Source organism: Setaria italica, chromosome V (genome assembly GCF_000263155.2).
Source record: "Setaria italica strain Yugu1 chromosome V, Setaria_italica_v2.0, whole genome shotgun sequence".
Classification (NCBI taxonomy): domain Eukaryota; kingdom Viridiplantae; phylum Streptophyta; class Magnoliopsida; order Poales; family Poaceae; genus Setaria; species Setaria italica.
In genome coordinates, this window is record NC_028454.1 from 30876606 (window position 1) to 30896061 (window position 19456).

Sequence of the window (19456 nt, forward strand, 5' to 3'; positions counted from 1 at the left end):
GATGAAGGCGTGATGAAGAGATTGCTGAATCATATCGGACATTTTGTCCGAATCTTCTGAAATCGTGATCTGGCGGGGAGTAGGGAAAGGAGACTTTTTAACAGTTTCCCCGCTCCTGGAACGACTGAAGGATTTCAAGCAAGTTTTCCGGACTTGCTCCAAATATTGATTTAGATCTTCTTTTTGGTCGTCCTTTAGATCTGCTTCTGTCACTTCGATGACGTTATCTTCGGAGACCTCAGCAGTTTTCGACATGACAGCGGTTGTAATGGTCCCACCGGGCGTGCCAAAAGTGTGTTAGCGCTAGAAATCGGTCAACCGAATCCCAGCGGCCGACACACGACCCGGGAGAATCTGCTTAGCTCCTGTTCGGGTGAATGCCCTGGTGCGGTTCGCGCGGCGTGCCAGCCAATCTGACCTGTTGATTGGCAAGGAAGAACACGTGTCAAATTCAGTAACTACGATCGGCTAAGTTTCCGATCGAAAGAGCTTATCGGCAGATCGGCCGATTTACTGTGGTGAAGAAATCGGCTGTAAGACAGCACGATCCCTGTAGCCTTGTAGATAGAAAAATATTAAAGTAATCGGTACAAGGTACGTAGTGACAGTACTAGGAAAAGATCTGATCGGCAATAGATAGATCTAACAACAGAAAGTAATGAAAGCCGATACTACCGATTCCTAGTAGGGTAACTGGTGATAAAAACTAGAAAAAACAGGTAAAAACCTACGAATCTAGTTGATATCGATAACTGATGAATAAATCTAAACGGAACAACAGCGATGCGCCGGAAGTTAAAGCTTAGATATTACTCGATAAACGGTACTTACAGAATCGGCCGGAGATCAAAATGATGCAGCCCTGCCAACCCGCACGAACTCGTGAGAAGGAAAAGTGATGGCGAAGTCGCCTGCTCGAAAGTAAGTATAAAGAATAAAGTAACTTGTTGTATTGATTGATTGTTATCTTACAGATTTACAAAGGTAGCTATTTATAGCCCCGTACAAATAATCTTTCTTAACCGAGTAGGACTCTATCTCTAATTCAAACAGAAAACGAATATCTACAAGCACAATCCGTGTTAAACTAACTACCCCACGTTTCGTGGGCTGAACTCCATCTTATCTTTCCACCTAACCAAGCCCATACAGGCCCACCTTAGTCCTCCTTCCTGATCGGCCGATTTCTTACCAGCAAAGGGCTGCCGATTGGGAACCTGAAGCGAAGTAAAAGCCACTTGACCGATTCCACACTGTAGCACCTTTTGACCGATTCCCATCTGTATTCCTTCGATCTCTTTCCTCTTTGACGCCGATTCTACTGATGACGAAATCCGGCGTCAACAAGAGTATTCCATTTTGATCAAAAATCTCGAATTATGTCATTATGAAAAACAATCTAGAATAATCCATAAATCTGCATCTAAACGACCCACATCCACCATTTGAACTCCGAAATCTGCAGCAATATTACCTACCTCCGTCATTTAAAAAAAATACCAAATATCCACTTCTGACATTGTTAATATAAAAAAAACTAATTCATGGTATAAACACATTATGGGCATCACCATTCGCACTACATATGTACACATATATAAAGGAAACGATGTATACATATATTTATTTTCACGTGAAACATATAGTTTAAACTATGGTCTCGACTAATTAACCACAAGCCAAAGAATGTGCTATGCAAGTGGGAAAACTTTGAGTGTGATAAAAAAAATACATATAGCAATTTGTATTTTTCTTTCAGCACTAGATGACGTGCCCGTTGATAATAAGGTGTATGTGTTGACTTTGCCAACCTCAAGATCTGCCGGATCAGTCTTTCAAGGATGTTAAAATTAAAATCTATCATAACCGAACAAAAGATAAGAAAGTATCATAAACTTCTATGAATAAATTAGAGAGAGCTAAGACAATCGGTATTGGAGGGTTGTTTGACAAGCGAAGAATACTAGAATGTTGAATGCGTGTGATACGTACGATAGCTCGAGGACAGTAGTATGGAATGTTATGGTAAGATTCTACTGTCAGAGATGAAATGAGATGAAATGGGCCGGTATTTGGAAAGCCTGAAACTTTGAACTATTTGAGATCTGAACTTTTTGCCACTCCTATGGTCCTACCCTCCAGGCGCATAGATACTCCCTTTCTTCAAATAAGAAAAATAGAATAAGCTCTGAAGCTTGATGGTATGACCTTTTTTAACCTTGTAGTAAGTTGCACTGATCAGCCCTTTTGTTTGAGAAAATTTTAAACCAAACCGTCTTGTTTATACAAGGGGAGTAAACCAAACAGGGGAGAGCTTGTTGATATGCTTGCAAACAAAACTAAACTGGGCAGGCCCATTGTCACAGATGGAGGAGAACCACTCGGGTTCAAGCCCAATTTGATCTCCTGCACCTTTATTTTTTGTTGGGCCATAGCCCTCTTAAAAACATGGAAAGGAAACTCTGTTTTGGTCGACACAACGCCACAGCGGTGATAACTGAAACCGGTGAGCTTACGCGTAGGTCAAGTAGCACTGTACACTGCCGAAGACCGAAGTGAATGGAATTCTGCATGCATCGATCACGGCTGATCGATCACAGCCCTCGCATGCATCGCCGCCTCCCTAAGTAACTTCAGCCATGGAAAGCAGCCATGAATGATGCAGCTAGCAAGCTCCCAAGTGAAGTCAAATGCCTGCAAAGCACTCCACCTCCACTGCTCCTCCTCCAAAAGCCGTGCTGAATTCTGAACCGCTCCCAAATCCTGCCCGTCTCCCCTTGCCGCCATTTCGCCCCGCACCCCGTGCATGCGTCGTCCATGCACGCCTAGCCAGAGGTAAGCTCGCGCGAGGCGGCGTGGTCGATGGCCCTGCTCGCCTCCCCGCCGAGGCCCAGGAAGCAGCGGTGCCCGCCCCACCCGATGCTGCCCATCTCGCCTTCCCTCCTCTCCCTCATCCTGCTCGTACCCTTCCTCTCCCTTCTCCTCCTCCACCGCTCCTCCTTCCCGGGCTCCTCCTGCTCCCCGGGCCTGGCGGGTCCCGCCTCGCGCCGGGCCAGCGCGGCCGGCTTCTCGGGGGACCTGCGCGACATCGAGTTCTCGTGGAACCACCTGCCGTTCTCGGCGTTCAGGCCGCCCCCCGCCAAGCTCAAGATCGCCGTGTTCTCCCGGAAGTGGCCCGTGGCGTCGGCGCCCGGCGGCATGGAGCGGCACGCGCACACGCTACACACGGCGCTCGCGGCGCGTGGCCACCGCGTGCACGTGTTCACCTCCCCGCCGCCGCACACCGAGGCGGCGCCCTCGCCGTCCCCCGACGGCCCCCAGCTCCACTTCCTGGACGGCGAGCCCGGGCAGTGGCGCTGCGACGAGGCGTGGAAGCTGTACGAGGCCGAGGGCGAGAACGACCCCTTCGACGTGATCCACTCGGAGAGCGTGGCCGTGTTCCACCGGTGGGCGCGGGGCGTGGAAAACCTCGTGGTCTCGTGGCACGGCATCTCGCTGGAGGCCCTGCACTCGGGCATCTTCCAGGACCTGGCCCGCGGCGAGGACGAGCCCATGTCGCCGGCGCTGAACCAGAGCCTGGGCCAGTCCGTGTTCCGCGTGCTCTCCGAGGTGCGCTTCTTCCGGAGCTACGCGCACCAGGTGGCCATCAGCGACTCGACGGGGGAGATGCTGCGGGACGTGTACCAGATCCCGTCCCGGCGCGTGCACGTCATCCTCAACGGCGTGGACGAGGCGGTGTTCGAACCGGACCCCGCGCTGGGGCGCGCGTTCCGGGAGGAGGCCGGGGTGCCCAGGGGCGCCGACCTGGTGCTGGGCGTGTCGGGGCGGCTGGTCAAGGACAAGGGCCACCCGCTGCTGTACGAGGCCTTCTCCAAGCTGGTGCTGCGCCACCCCAACGTGTACCTGCTCATTGCCGGCAAGGGGCCCTGGGAGAACCGGTACATGGACCTGGGCCGGAACGCCAAGGTGCTGGGCGCCGTGCCTCCAGGGAAGCTCAAGGCGTTCTACAACGCGCTGGACGTGTTCGTGGACCCGACGCTGCGGCCGCAGGGGCTGGACCTGACGCTCATGGAGGCGATGCAGTGCGGGAAGCCGGTGGTGGCGACGCGGTTCCCGAGCATCAAGGGGAGCATCGTGGTGGAGGAGGAGTTCGGGTACATGTTCGCGCCCAACGTGGAGTCGCTGCTGGAGAGCCTGGAGGCCGTGGTGGCGGAGGGCGCCCGCCGCGCCGCGCGGAGGGGGCGCGCGTGCCGGGAGTACGCCAGGTCCATGTTCGCGGCCACCAAGATGGCGCTCGCGTACGAGAGGCTCTTCCTCTGCGTCAAGAACGAGACCTTCTGCGCATACCCCGCCGAGTTCGATTGATTAGCAAGTTTTTATTTTCTCACTACATAAATGTGCATGCGTTTTATTACTTCTATTCTAATAATCCTACGAATGTTATAAGGTGTGCTCTCTCGTTTTTTGCATTGAACTCCCAGCTATAGATGTTTGGAAGTGATTTCTTGTATGAATATATAGATGAACAAATCTACATTTTTTTGGGTGATGTCAACATACATTCTGAATCCAATAATACGAACTAGCATTTGATGTTGACGTACTCTACTTAGGTTCTATTTGTTTGGGATTGTAATCTACCTAGATTATATAAATTGGATTATGGACTATAGATACTATAGGTAAAATATCACTTTGGGATCACATATAATCTGAAATAAATTACCCAAGGCTAGCTTATTTTAGATTATTTGTGGTTCCATAGTGGTTCCACGATAATCTTTTACCTTCCTATCCTTAACCATATCCAACTTTTAGGAGGGTAAACAAACATGCCTTTAGTTGGAGTATAGCCCTCTTCGTACAATCGTACGTCTTTTGTATGGACCTCATGAGTATACGCAAAGTACTTCGGAAACCTTAGGATGTAGGTTGAAGTGTGCGCCGTACGGAAGTTATTGGGCTTTCTTGGGTGACGAATGCTTATGGGGCAAGCAAGCAAATAAAGCACCACGCTGCATGGACCTGCCGCATGTTAGAACTGCCCACTTCCAGGGATGTCTCAGCTGGACTGGCCTTGCTAGTACTAGCGTGTTTGATCCTTGACTAAAGTTTAACTTTTGTCACATCGAATGTTCGGTTGCTAATTAGAAGGACTAAACATGAGCTAATTATAAAACTAATTGCAGAAGTCATGAGCTAATTCGTGAGATGAATCTATTAAACCTAATTAATCCATCATTAGCAAATGGTTACTGTAGCACCACATTGTCAAATCATGAATTAATTAGGCTTAATAGATTCATCTCGCGAATTAACCTCCATCTGTGCAATTAGTTTTGTAATTAGTCTGTATTTGATATTTATAATTAGTAAACCATATCCGATGTGACAGGGGTTAGAATTTAGTCGCTAGGAAACGAACGCCCCCTAGTATCTGTTCTCCCTTGCACGCCTTCACGGCATCCATTTCAGAAGTACATTTCTGGTACTATTTGGACGACTTTGACTGAGTCGCAGGCTTGCAGCTTGCAGGCACGGATTGTCAATGCTCCGTGCTTTGTGTATAGGCTATAACTAGGTAGGAACTTTTCGGTCCACTTATCCATATCAAAATGTTTACTTTATACGTCCTCAGAAGAAAGATTGCGAAGTAAAAGAGAAATCAAAACGTACAATTCTGCATGTTTGGATCCATGTGTCAAGGTAAATAGACTCTTTCTTTTGCAATGAAGCAAACAGACAAATTTGGCAGCCGCAGTAAGCCATGTGGCCCATGTTCTATAAATTCGCGTAAAAAACATGTTATACATAACAGTAGCACCAAATACAGAGGCGATCGCTTATTGGATTGCCGGTATAGAGTATAGACAGATGCTATCAACTGCTCTCTTCTTTGCACGAGTGGTGGTGATCGGCAAAGGACTTGCTCGCTTGTCTGTCCACATATCCAGCCCCCTGCGCCGCCGCTTCGTTCGATCTACGCGCGGACGACCCGTCCGACCAGTCGCTGGCCACCGCGTCCCTCCCGGTGAGCCTCTGCACGACCGACTTGAAGCTGGACCGGTCCGCCTCGACGTGCACCGTCTCGATGATCTTCACTGCCGGCGGCCTCGCCTCGCCCGCTCTCGTCGCCATGGAAGGGAACCCAAGAACACAAGAGTTCTTTTTCACGTCGAAGAGAGCAAAAATGAAATGCCTGTGCAATCTCCGAACCCCCAGTCGCGCAAGCAAGCCCGTGCGGCGATCTGCCTCTTCTTATAGCCGGTCAGGGAGAGTTCGGTGGCAGATGAGAAAAAGATCAGCCGGCATCGCTAAAAAACTAGATGAGGTCGGATGAGACGTGCAGCCACCCTCCGTGAACTGGAGCTGCCTGACGGCGGCACGAGCGGCGACCGTACGGTGGCAGATACGTGACAGCTGACCGGGACAGTGAGGGAGGGGGACGTCACGGCAGCTGCACCGCGCCGCGGCTGCTGTTGCGCCACATATTTCCTCGTGTCAAAGTCAGCAATACCGGGCCGTCCGGCCGAGGAGGCTGCCGTCCTATTCGCCAGTCAGAATAGTGCTCTTGATGTTGCCTACTTGGCCTTTGACATGCCTCGCTCGACCAGTGATAGCTAACCGATGGGCGATCGCCCAAAACGTGGGTATTTGAGCGTTTTTTGCTCTCGCAGACCGGGCCGACATGGAGCTTTCGGTACGCAGAGATTCTCAAGTTAGATGACCCAGCAAGACATTTGCATATCTCAGCACTTACGTTACATCGGCTAAGGAATAAGATGCCAAAGGACGAATCAGTCGTGCAGGAAGGGTTAACTCATCAAGCAAAAGTTGAACTGTGGTCCTCTCGGCTGGTCACAAACACAAGCTATGCTCACACAATGGTGGTAAGTTCTCGTGAGACGCAGACAGCAGATGTACAAGGCTACTCACATACTGCCTGCGTCTACTGGAATCAGAATACCAGACAACAAATACCTATACCAGTATGGGGAAAAATTACAGTGGAACGAACGCACACGCATACAAAAAAATTGGCACACTGCCAAAAGTCTCAAAAATATTTTATACAACAGATTCATAGGCTGGAGGTGGAGGTGGCGGCGATGCCTCAGTTGACGATGGCTTATCCGTTGCCTCGGGTGTCTCTGTTGAGGGGGCAGAGGTCGCAGCTTCAACGGGTGTAGCATCAGGTGCACCAGTGCTATTGGTATCCGCTGCAGGAGCTGGAGCAGCAGCAGCAGCAGGATCAGTGTTGCTTGCTGCATCTATAACTGGTGCTGCTGTGGCTTCCTCGTTGCCTGGAGCTGCTGTGGCTTCCTCGTTGCCAGGTGCTGCTTTAGCTTCATCACTGCTGGGAGCTGCAGCAGCTTCTGCAGACGGGGGAGCTGCATCGGCAGCTGTAGCTTCCGACGGCTTTGCCTCATCAGTGCCCTGCGATGGAGCAGGAGCACTTTGATTCATGGGAACTCCTTGCGCCGCAGGAGCGCCTTGAGCCATGGGAGCACCCTGAACCATTGGGGTGCCTTGAGGCGCAGTGGCACCCTGAACCATCGGAGCACCTATAGGTCCATTTGAGGCCGGTGCTGCATTAGGTAGGCCAGGTTTTGTGGCAGACTTTTTAATCACGATCGGAGGTGCAGATAGGGGAGGCATCCCAGGAGGAAGTATTTCAATGGGAGGCTTTTTCTCAGTTTCCCCCAAGCTGGTGAGCTTTGGATCCTCAAGAGAAGCCAAGAAAGCTGCTGCGGCATCGGTTTTCACTGTTGGTGTGTGATCCAGCTCCTTCTGTAGCATCTTGTTCCATGCTATAACCAAGCTCCTTAATGATGGACGACCATGGGCCTGGAGAATCAATTATGCTAGTAAGCATTTAACAATCATACTAACTGTGGATTAATTTAAGAAAAATAAATAAATAATGAATACTACAATAACAGTAATGGAACAGAATGGAAGGACAAGAGACTGCTTTATTACGCAAAGGGTAAAACCCATAATGGTCCATATCTCTTGATAGGAATGGTAATGCATGAAAAAATTCAATTCAACAGAGAACTTACTTGAGAATGTAAAACGGCCTCAGCCAACATTCCTGTGTCCTGCCATGCTTTCTCCATTAGGGCATTATCTCCCAGAACTGCAGCAGCAAATGCTGCTTCGCGTCCATGGCCAGCTGCGATCAAATTGGTTACCAAACCCTGGGCAAGTACACTGGTGTTAGTGGTTATTCCTATGAATTTGTGACAACTCACAGATAGCAATGTACTCCCTCCGTCCCAAATTATAGGTCGTTTTGGCTTTTCTAGGTGCATAAATGTTTGTATGCATCTAGACATACACTATATCTAGGTGCATACAAACATCTATGAACCTAGAAAAGTCAAAACGACCTATAATTTGAAACGGAGGGAGTATTGTATTTCCAACAGGTAAGGTCAAGCGTGTCCCTCAAACCATGTTCATGCACATACATGGAGTGTGTGCATGGCAGTGTCTTCCAGCATTGAGATCGAAAGGAAAGGCACAATGCAACACCAAAACAGAAAGAGCAAAATCAGGCCTCAGTACGCACTTGCACATGAACTCTGTTTCATCTTATATTGTACCATAAAGCTGTACTAGTCTACTAGAAATGTTCTCAACTGTATAATGACATTTTAGCCACCAAACCTTGTTGCCACTATGTTCTTAATCACCAATAATCATCATGGATAAGGATAAGTTTCCAATGTAAATTATTAGCCATAAATTGTGGTCAAAGTAACATACCGACAATCTAGTAAGCTCCCCATGGTTTGCAAGACGGAGTGCCAAGCCTCTTAGCATCTGTCCATGCAGAGCTCCCTTTACAGAAGCTGCAGCAGCTAATCTCTTTAGAACTTCACGAGCAATGTCAGATTGTCCAGTGGCATCTGCTGCATCAATAAGGTCAAAAAACTCCTTGACAAATTTCACTATTCCCTGAACGGCATCTGCAAGACTTTCTTGCTTAGCTTGTTTAGCTACCGCCAAATTAAGAATCTGTGTAACATCAGTGACGTCAGCAGCAGCTGTTTCTTGTCCCACATCTCGGCTATTGCTCATGGTCAATAAACAGGCAAGTGCTCTTTTGAGGTCATTGCTCTGCATCGCAAGGTCGAACTCCAGCCTGAGGGATATCAACACAAATTCAATTAAAGAAAAAGTCTGTAAATGCCCAGCAATAGTTCTTAAATCTTAACATCCTTACTCTGACAGTACAGTTAACTCGAGGCACGTCCTAGCATGTTACAATGCCATCTAAAACACAAGGCTCAAATCAGCGAAAACAAAGGTCTTACCTCTTAGATATTCCAGGCAAATGAAGAGCTTCAGTGGCATAGCCCATACCCAGCATAAACTGAGCCAGGTCATCATGATGCTCTCGGCCAAGTCTAGTTGCCCTGCATGATTGGATATAATATAATTATTATTCTTAGATCCTAAAGACAGCAAGAGGCAATGCACTACACACATACCATTTCACAGCACTAACAGGATCTCCATATGCTGCAAGGCAACGGCATCTTATACCAGGATGGCTGAGTGATAAGGCATGTGCACACATATACCTTTTAAGGAACATGGAACATTTCAGAGTCACATCCAGGTAAGCATGTCAAAAGGAGTAACAAAAGGCAACAATTTGTAATTTATTTGTATAATTCAACAGCATCTTATTGTGCATGAAATGTTCCATGTTCAGGAGGGCATATATTACCTGTCAACAAGCCAGAGAACTCCATCTCTGACACCAACCACAACAAGAGGTCCAATAGGTCTCTTCTGCTCGGGAGGGAAGCGAGTTACCGCAACAGACACCCCTCCTCCAGCAACAGCAACTTCAGCATATCTTCTGTCATCCAGTTCTTTCTGATATACTGAATCATCTCCATCTAACTTGGATTGTTTTGGCACTATAAATGGTGGTATTGATGGAGAATGCTGAAAGGAGGCTAAACGAACAACCTGGAATAACAGTGAAGGATGTAAGAAGAATACATTATGCACATCATTCACCAGTATACAAATGGATTGGCAATTTTCCTAAAAAATAACATTGACACTGCAGCTCATTAACGGAGAATGCATTACCGCATTAGCTAAATGTATTCTGAAGAGATAGATTACTACTCAAATTAAAATTCTCTGGTCCTGATTTTTCAAGATGGCTTTGGTTCACAGAAGATTTGACAATAACTTGTGGCCGTGGAGAACTTTCATCTTCAATTTGCAAAGGGGTAGAATAGTTACAACAATAAAATATTTTTTCTCAGCCGATATTCTCTGCATTACGCAAATATAAGCACTCAAGATACAATACTCTGTTTCTCAAACAGAGACGGCAGCCTAAAAATTTGAAGTATTATTCCATACATTTTTATCTAGTGATATAGGAGTGTGAAACTACCCGTTTTGCAAATTTCTTTTTCAAGTGCAAAACGATGAAAGGATCAAGGTCTCTTTCTTTAATGATTGTGGCCTTTTTTAACTAATCTGCGGAGTTCTATACATGTCAAATTTTCTTTTAGAAAAAACTCATCTTCATATAGCTGGAAAATCAAGTGCAAATAACTCCGCCATCAACGGTTCCTTCCTCGGCTAAGAATAATGCTATCCAGAATTGCAATTATATAGTTGTAGATAAGGTAAGGCCCTTCCCCTCTAATGTAGGATTTCAAAAATAAGTACAGCCAGCTACATATATCTGAAGTGCTGCCCCTTACTCATTTAGTGTATGTTACATTTTACAAGGTTCGATGTCTTCGTTCATTGATCACTAAGGTGAAGGGTTGGTGCCTCAGAAACAAAGCTAATGATGCGGGTCGTCTTTTTTTTTACAAGTGTGACAAATCCAAAACACCAAAAAGAAAAGAACTGTGTACGTGTGTATAAAGAATTTGCACATACAGGAAAGTACATATCGATTACATCAGTTCAGAATTTCTTATTATTTGGACTAACTTTGGATAACACTCATGAAAACAGATGTCAGTATATCGACAAAGAAAATGAGCACTAAAGCATGCAGTATACTGAATGTTGTACCTGCAACATTGGTGGTCTTAATGATATTTTTTCACTTGCAGTAACCTGGGGAGCTTCAACTGTGATAAGAGCCAAATCTCCATGCTCTGCAACTGCCTGACTCTGAGCTTCTCTTGCTTTCATTTCTTCTTTTCTCTTTTTTGTTTCAATGTCAATAGCTGCAACTCCAGCGTCAACAAAGACACACCTGGGAAACATTGTTTACAATATCAAGGGACAACGCATGTTGCATGAGCCATAAAAAATTGAAAAATACTGTTTTCTTAACACAAGTCTACCTAGACTACACATTCCACTAAATATGCAATTCAAATCACAGAAATAACAAAATCTCTTCAAGATTTATTATTTATGGAAGTAATCAGAACAAATCAACTGCATGCTCAATAACTTAGCACTATCATTTTCAGTACCATTGAATGCATTTCAAATTTTAAAATGTCCTAAAAAGTGTCTCCAAAAAAATTGAAATTCTTTGTTACAAGCGGCCAACAGGCTACAGCAACTCTAATTATTGAAGGAATCATAAGCATCGTATGTCATCATCCATTTCTATTTACAAGCTTGCATCACAAAGGCATAGCACTGACATATCTGCCTTAAAGAGGCCTTGTATACCATGGGAACGCAAAAAAGGAACATTATGATTGAAGTTATTATATGCAGAAGATCAATATCTTACTCGATTGTTGTTGGTGTAGCCACAAATAACTGTCTTCGATGCCAAACAGCACCAGTTGCAAAGGGAATTGAAACATCTCCAAGGTATCTGAATTGGGGCCTCAAGGACGAAATTACAATATACTGCTGATAAGCGAATGCACAATACTCAACAGTTTGGTCCCACACTGTCCACTCAGGTTGTGCAAGTAAGCCACTTACAGGCTGATAGGTCTCCCAGCTGCACCAAACAATGCAACTTTAGTCTAACAAAGATGTTAGCTGCAAAGATCATTGTCTAAGAAAGCAAGTGTTATACAATAAACTAATTCTACAGGTACATCAGACAATGTATCAGCCAGAATAAATTATATGGATAGCAAGGGAACCAGGAAGCACCAAGCTCTAGAAAAAAAAAAAAGAACAAAAGAACAACATGCAAATGTATACCTGTATAGCTGGAAATTTTGTGGAGGCCCTTCTTTAGAGGAAAATGGATCATCAGAAGCAAAAGATGATCCACTTCCACCAAAACCTGATAAGGGCATCGATTGAACAGTTGATATAGCTGTTGCTGTCAGAGGACTGATTCTACGAGATGTACGGTATGTGACACCAAGCAAAGCACCACCATGCAAACCAATAACCTGAAATACCACAATTATTAAACTAGACAGAAAAGTTTCTGCTGCTGAATTTCTGGCAATGGCCAGAAAGTTAATGGTTTCTATTTCACTAGTCCATCAAAGTTATTTACAAGTGGAAGCAAGAAACTCAAACTAGCAAACGCCTATGTTGCTATTGTTGTTGCTGATACACAATGCAAGTACCGCATGATATGAAAGGAGACAGCAGGTTTCCAAATGAAACCAACACGACGATACAAGGTAAGCATAAAGATGAAATAAGATTCGATACAAAGAATTGTCAGCACGTTATCTCACTATCCACCAATCAGAACTTTTTTTGCAATCGAGCAAGCATAAAAAAAAATGAACCAATGATATAAATCACAAACTGTAACTTTGACAATATCGCTCATCAACATTAAACTAATTCCTTTGGAGGATAATGGCATTAAACTGCTGAACTTCTAAACCACGTAGATTAGGAGAAAACAATTTATTATGTCACATAAGTAGGTAACCAGAGCTCAGCAGTTCCCAAGGAAAAAAAAGCACTGTGTTGCTGTTCCCAAAGAAATGCAAGCTAAGTTTGTTAGAAATTAGAACAATGTATGAAATGTAATTTAACTTCTTTAAGCTGAAGATCTTCCATCACAGGCTGCTACTGCAGCATATTTTGGACATAATATAAGGGTAACTACAAATGATGGTGCTTCATAAGTTCAGATTTCCATCAAGATATAAATAAAAAAAGCCGTTGAAATTGAAAATCAACTTGGTGCTAAAATATTAAAACTTCAAATGAAAAGGGGGCAAGGAGGGAGGGAGATCACTGACCGGTTCACTACGACCATCAATTGATCTCTGCAAAACATGTGCTGTTCCGTCATCTAATAAGATACGCACTTGTACTGTGGCAGCAGAAGCAGCACTAGCTGCAGCTGCTGCTGCTTGAGCTGCTGCTGCAGCTGCTTCTTTTGCCTTTTTAGAAGAACCGCCCTTCACAACAAGAGGCATTCTTGGAGCCAATGCGCTCTCTACCAAAGCGTATCTGTCACGACAGGTGTCCCAGGCAAAAAGCTTCCCTGTGCCTGAATCAACAACTGACCAATCACTTGCTTTGTATACAGCAAAAGAAGGAATGTCTGGCCATACAATTGCTACATACCTGCAAGGAAAGTATAACATTTATCATTAGAAAACTCATTTTAATCTGGGAAGCAACTAACGATGTTACAGGTACGCAAGAAATAGGATTTTGAAGAACTGAAGTAGGTCACAAACCAGACTAATGGTGATGGGTTCCAGCTTAGCTCATTCAATGAAAAATTGTTTTCTCATGATTTGATCCCTAAACCATAACAAGTAGTAATAAAAAATTAAAATATTCAAATAAATCAGGGATCTTGTTTTAGGGCCTAAATCATTTGCTTTTCAGAAAATTTGTTCCAGATAAATTCAGGATGAAACCGGTGGGAACCAAACGACTCGCCAAGTTTCCAACAACACTAATGGTAAATGCAAAGCAGATTAAACATAAGCAGCATTTACTTCTAAGCTGACAGGTTGGACCAAAATAACACAGCTCATAACAGCCAGTGGCTACCTTTGTACTACTAGAAAATACATGAGGTTAAAGACTAGTGCAACGATAACCAGATGGATTCAAATTCAGATGAGGCCAATATGTTGCGTAGCAACCACAATCTGGTTGGAATGGGTAAACAAAATACAGCATCTAGTTTTATCCTAAGTCAACCTTTTCTACCTTTGACTATCAGTATCTGAAATTTATATAAATTAACAGCGCGATACTGGCATTACTAGATTGATTATGAACAGTACTTTAAAAATATATAACTCTTTCATTTAATACAATACATTTTTATAGGTATAGCTAGTCAAAGTGTCATATTGGAGATCATGGCGATGTCCTAATTGCCTTACATTTATGATTGGGGGAAGTAGATGACAAGATGGCATGCATATCACTTACTTTCCAGAACTGCTAACTGAAAGGACCGAATAGGAATCATGGGGAGCAGGAGTGCTGATATGCTTCTTGGTCTGCTTTACTATCAACTGATCTATTGATTCATTCCTTGATCTTCCTGTATCAGATGCAACACCAGCATTCCCAAGGGATGGATTTGCTGTGTTTGACAATTGGAAATTCAGTAACTTAAGTTCTCTTTCCACTATGTAAACAGCAGAATGTTCCTTGTTTCCTGTCGGTGTTGGTAAAGGAGCAATAGCTGGAAGTGCTCTTGGATCAAACTCGCTTAATATGATACCAATATTAGTTCCAGTAGCAACAAGATGGGGTTGCAAGGGGTGTGCCACCATGCAATAAACCTAGAACACAAAATACAGTCAGTTAGCAACACACTTGAGGAAAATGCATATATAGATCAGCACTTGCACAATCTGTATATAGAAACCAGCAGCCAGCAGTTACACAATCGAAAACAAGATTCAGTTTGAAGAAATAGATCAAGCAAAGATTATATCAAGTGTTATACCACTCCAGTCTCTGGGTATATCCAGTTGACATCCACACTTCAATATTATACCAGCACCACACATCCTCTTGAATGAGAGGGCTTTTTTTTTCTCGAACTACGCAGGAGAGCTGCGCGTCATTTCATTAAGGTAGAAGAAATAGTACACAAGTCTGGAATTGAATGAGAGGGCTGACCTAAAAAACATGGGTACAGGTGGTTCCTCACTTTGTGCTGAAAGGTTACCTTGCTGGTATGCATGATTTCTAGAGGTTTACCCACAACCAATCAAGCCATATGAGACCAAAGTCACCAAAACATCATTATCAGCTTGAACTGTGGCTAATCATCCTTAAAAGATTAAATTAACTCTATGAAATTTTAGGCGTAGTTTACTTTAATAAGCAAACCTTTGGAACAGTACATGCCACTTCCATTTTCTCTTTTTATTATATAATGATATTTGAGATGAGTTCATGTCCCACAGACACTCAGTATCAATGTTGAGATTTTCCTTGCAAGGGCACAGCAATCAATCTCTTGAAGTATAGCAAAAGAGAGGGGGGGGGGGGGGGGGGGGGTCAAACTATGCATGGCCTAACCCAGAACATTGCAGTTAATAAGGCAAAGATAAGCGAATAGAAATATTGTATATTTTCAGAATGTGTTAAATGCAAGATCAGAGACAAGAGCTTAACCACATCTAATTAAAGCCGCTGAAATGGCAAATTAGCATGCTCCATTAAAGGAATAAGAACAGAAGAATACCCTCAGTTTCTTATGCTGTGCAAGGACCTGTGGAGGAACCAATGATGACAATTCACAGAGTGGTCTTGTTAAAGCAGAATAAGTTGGGTGTTCAATGGCCCTGTAACAATACAGAGTGCACAACAGTGTAGATAAACCATGATTAGGATCATTACAGAAAATCTGCAACTAATACTTCTTTAAACAGGCAGAAATATGTACCAAATATGAGAGTCCTTCACACAAGTTAGAATATCAAGGTTTGGTGCACGAGGATGACACCATGATGCAACACTATGACAAGCAAGTTTAGGTACTGGTTTAATGCGCCTTATTTCCTGCACAGCAAATGTGATACTGTAAGCTCTACCTGAAATATGAAATAATACAATCGCATGCAAATATCTAATATGAGTACCTTGAAAGTAACAGTATCCCATATGGCTAAAGTTTTATCAGCCCCTATTGTAATGAGCTGTGGAGCACTCCCCATCACCCTTGAAAGTTCAACTGCAACCACACCTCCATCATGGGCCTTGACAAATACACATATAAAAAAAGAGTATTAACCAACCCACATGCTAGGTAAAGTTTTTTACAAGTTATATACAAATGTTCTGTGCCATTTCATTTTTCGTTGATCCATAAACAACTCAGTGTACCAAAATTGGTACCTTCATACTAATCTTAGGCACAAGCTCACGCGAGTCATGGATATGATCAGCGCTCCATAATATCAGCAGGCCGTCGCTTCCTCCAGAAACTAAATGAACCTGAAGAGAATGCAATTATTGTTAATGGAAAGATATAACAGTACTATCTGAAGAAACGAAATCGGAATTAACAGCAATGAAATGTCAAAAAAGCAAAACATGCAAATAGAAGTTTGCTGTATATGAAAGCAACAGAAAGAACATACTTGTAACCACTGAAATAAAGCAAACAGAGTCAAAGACAATACATAGTTATGCAAAAAGTTACCTCACCGGCTGCAGACATGTATGTCATTAAGCAAGCTATAGCTCCTTTATGTCCACCTGTATACCTTCGCACAAGCTGCAAGGATCAAAACGCTCAGTTTAAACTCCAGTAAGCCAGTAAGGAAGAAATGGGGATAGGGTAAAGCATGTTTAACCTTCCATGTCAACATTGAAAGAACTCTGATAACGCCATCAGATGACCCGAAGGCAACGAGTGGGGCATCACTTGAAGATGATCTGGAGAGGAACTCCATACTGCAAAAATGAAAGTATAAGGCTTCAAATTACATGCTACACAACAGATAGATGTTGAGTGAATACAGCATAAGCCATTTGCATCATACTCAGTCCCAAATTACGATTCGTTTTAGCTTTTCTAGATACATAGCTTTAGCTACGTATCTAGACATACATATATCTAGATCCATAGCAAAAACTATGTATCTAGAAAAGCTAAAATGAATAGTAATTTGGGACGGAGGGAGTACAAACAAAGAATAAGGGCAAACAGGAGCTACTTTTGATCTAGTATTGGTGGTAATTGATTTATCACAAGGTCTCAGGTGGTCAAAATGTAGCAGAGAATCCAACAGCGGCAGCATAAAGTTGCATTGACATAAGGAACAGGCTTAAGATTAAAATGGTCTAGACTCTAGACTACAAAAGTGCTATGCAAAATGCCATTAAAGGTCAAGGGCAACTGAACCATTCGTCCATGGATGTTAGAATTCATCCAAGTTCAGGTCCAGGTTACAGTTGATAAAGAATTGCTTTAGTTTTAACAGTACCAAATGCAGTCATGCAAATGTTTGTTAGCAATACCCAGTGCAATCAATATCTATAATATCATAACGTTAATAATGGAAAACGATTGTTTATCTTCCATGCCTAATGATCCAGGATATCGAAAGAAGTACACTGGTGCTGACCAATCAGAGTATCTTATTAGGTGACTTTATGATACGTAAGATAAATGGTGTGAAGGAGCCAAATTGCAGGAAGTGGCTTATAGGCCTAAAGCGATGGTGATGTAGGTTAAACCCTCAACATCAGAAATCATATAATAGGTTTGCTTATTGTGCTCCTTGGATCAACAACCCAAAACTGACATATTAGAGAAAACCAATCCAATATTCATAATTCAATTAGGCTCACCTAAATGCCATGAACAAATGAACAAAGATGTGTAGAAATAAACATATCTTATTAGAGAAAAAAAAGTATCTGCACCATAGAAGTGATCTGTTGTCAAGCTCTTGTTTAGGAACATCACGACCCCGCATAGTCACCAAATCCAAAAATATGACTTTGTTCTCACAGCAAATGACAACAAAGTGTCTTCCTCGTGTCGACGGTGCAGGCGCACTGAATGTGGAAGCTTGTTGATTGACTGCAGTTGGGGCCTCAGCAGCAGCAGAACAATTGCGCCAATGTTGCCAAAAGCGAACATCGTCATCATAAAAGGAAACCTGCTTTACACTTGGGGAAGAACAGTAGGCCCATAGGGAGTCAGGTACAGGTATTATGCACATGATCATCATATTATCAGACAGAAAACTCAAATCGATACCTTCCCCCTCGAATGGCCTCTGTGGGTTTCCCTTTTGAATCTGCACAAAACATTGCAAATGGGTGCGGTAAGCAAAAAAGACATTTGTCCGGCTTGAAAAAGGGTAATGAACAAAATGAAGATAACAACTAAATGACATATATAAGAAAAGTGGAAGGGATGGCAAACATGTGAAAGCAGAAATGACTAAAACAACAGTACAACTAGAATCAACAAGGATCTCGAGGTCAAGGGTTTGGCATGTTGCAGATAAGTAAGTTTTGCAAATGACATTTGAAACATAAAGTTTGGTGGTTATATCAGAACAGTACTTAATACAAATTCTTGCTGCATTCGAACATAAGTGCAAGCCCAAGTACAAGTTGAATGAAATCATACACTACCAATACACTATACAGTAATCTCAGGGTGTTGTTCCAACTAGCGATGAGTACATGAGAAGAAGGTTATTGACCTAATTTACAGTTTATCCATCACTATGGGATCACGTTACTACAGGAAATTAATCAAAGTTATCTTCTACAAGGGCAGAGCAATGACATGTCTGACAGACCTAACTCGTGGTAACTAGTAGTTAAACAAACGCCCATTTTAACAAATTAAGCACCCATCCATCACAATTCAGCGGGTGAATAGCATTACCACTGAGCATAGAGACCCACTGGCATGCCCAAACCACCAATTACAATCGAAACGAGAATTAGTGCGCCACATACCATCTCCCTCAGCGAGCTTCTCAAGCTTCGCACCAACCAAGCGCCGCTCGTCAACGCCACCCGCCTTCAGTTCATAGATCACCTATGGAATTCCAAAGCACCGTGAGATCAAATGAGCCACAAACAAAGCTTCAAAGCGGGCTCTGTATAGCGAGATCAAATTGGCCGAGCGCTAGAGAGTCCCTAGAAGAAAGCTGAACCTGGCGGTGCTCCCAGTCCCAGACGGAGACGCGGTCGTTGGCGTCGGCGGTGACGAGCCAGGGGTGTGTGGGGTGGAGCTGGATCTTCACGACCTTGTCGCTCGTCGGCCGGAACGCCCGGAGGCGGAGCATCTCGCCGCGGCCGCCGCGTGCGGCGGCGGGGTCGTCGCGGGCGAGAGGCGGGCGGGGGCGGGAGCAGAGATCTGGAGTCTGGAGATCTGGGGAGGGAGCAAGGAGGAGGCAGTGATGTTTGGGGAGCTCGGGGGTGGTGGCAGGTCGGGAGATCTGAGTTGGGACCTGCAACGGTGAGAGGGGAGAAAGAAGGAAAGAGAAGAAGAGCGAGCGAGATGAGCTGGGTGAATGGGCTGGTAGTGGGCCTTTTA

The 19456-nt window shown here is 44.1% G+C and overlaps 2 protein-coding genes across 3 annotated transcripts; one reads left to right on the forward strand and one right to left on the reverse strand.

Annotated features, from left to right (window-relative positions):
• The first annotated feature begins 2776 nt into the window (after positions 1-2776).
• Positions 2777-4536, forward strand: LOC101768285 (D-inositol 3-phosphate glycosyltransferase). Its single transcript, XM_004969282.2, has one exon. It carries the CDS (start codon positions 2863-2865, stop codon positions 4363-4365), a length of 1503 nt encoding a protein of 500 aa, XP_004969339.1. The 5' UTR covers positions 2777-2862; the 3' UTR covers positions 4366-4536.
• Positions 4537-6805: 2269 nt separating this feature from the next.
• Positions 6806-19385, reverse strand: LOC101769092. 2 transcript variants are annotated; one of them, XM_012846317.2, is made up of 21 exons: positions 19074-19385; positions 18874-18955; positions 18158-18197; positions 17818-18056; positions 16743-16842; positions 16589-16663; positions 16282-16380; positions 16026-16142; positions 15830-15945; positions 15629-15728; positions 14356-14714; positions 13197-13527; positions 12184-12380; positions 11756-11974; positions 11074-11260; positions 9746-9993; positions 9504-9596; positions 9327-9428; positions 8776-9154; positions 8067-8204; positions 6806-7848 (listed from the first exon to the last, which is right to left on the reverse strand). In XM_012846317.2, exons 4-21 carry the CDS (start codon positions 17868-17870, stop codon positions 7069-7071), a joined length of 3693 nt encoding a protein of 1230 aa, XP_012701771.1. In that variant the 5' UTR covers positions 17871-18056; positions 18158-18197; positions 18874-18955; positions 19074-19385; the 3' UTR covers positions 6806-7068. The 2 variants fall into 2 exon arrangements, with proteins under 2 accessions (XP_012701771.1, XP_004969341.1); XM_004969284.3 differs by having other exon boundaries at positions 17818-18066.
• Between the last annotated feature and the right edge of the window lie 71 nt (positions 19386-19456).

Coding starts and splice junctions, on each gene's coding strand:
- LOC101769092 (XM_004969284.3), bottom strand. CDS start 19,205: ATGCTCCGCCTCCGGGCGTTCCGGCCGACGAGCGACAAGGTCGTGAAG. Junction 14,715..15,628: donor CACAGCATAAGAAACTGAGG/GTATTCTTCTGT, acceptor TTTGTGTTCTAG/GTTTATTGCATGGTGGCACA. Junction 9,429..9,503: donor CCTGTTAGTGCTGTGAAATG/GTATGTGTGTAG, acceptor CCAATCATGCAG/GGCAACTAGACTTGGCCGAG.
- LOC101768285 (XM_004969282.2), top strand. CDS start 2,863: ATGGCCCTGCTCGCCTCCCCGCCGAGGCCCAGGAAGCAGCGGTGCCCG.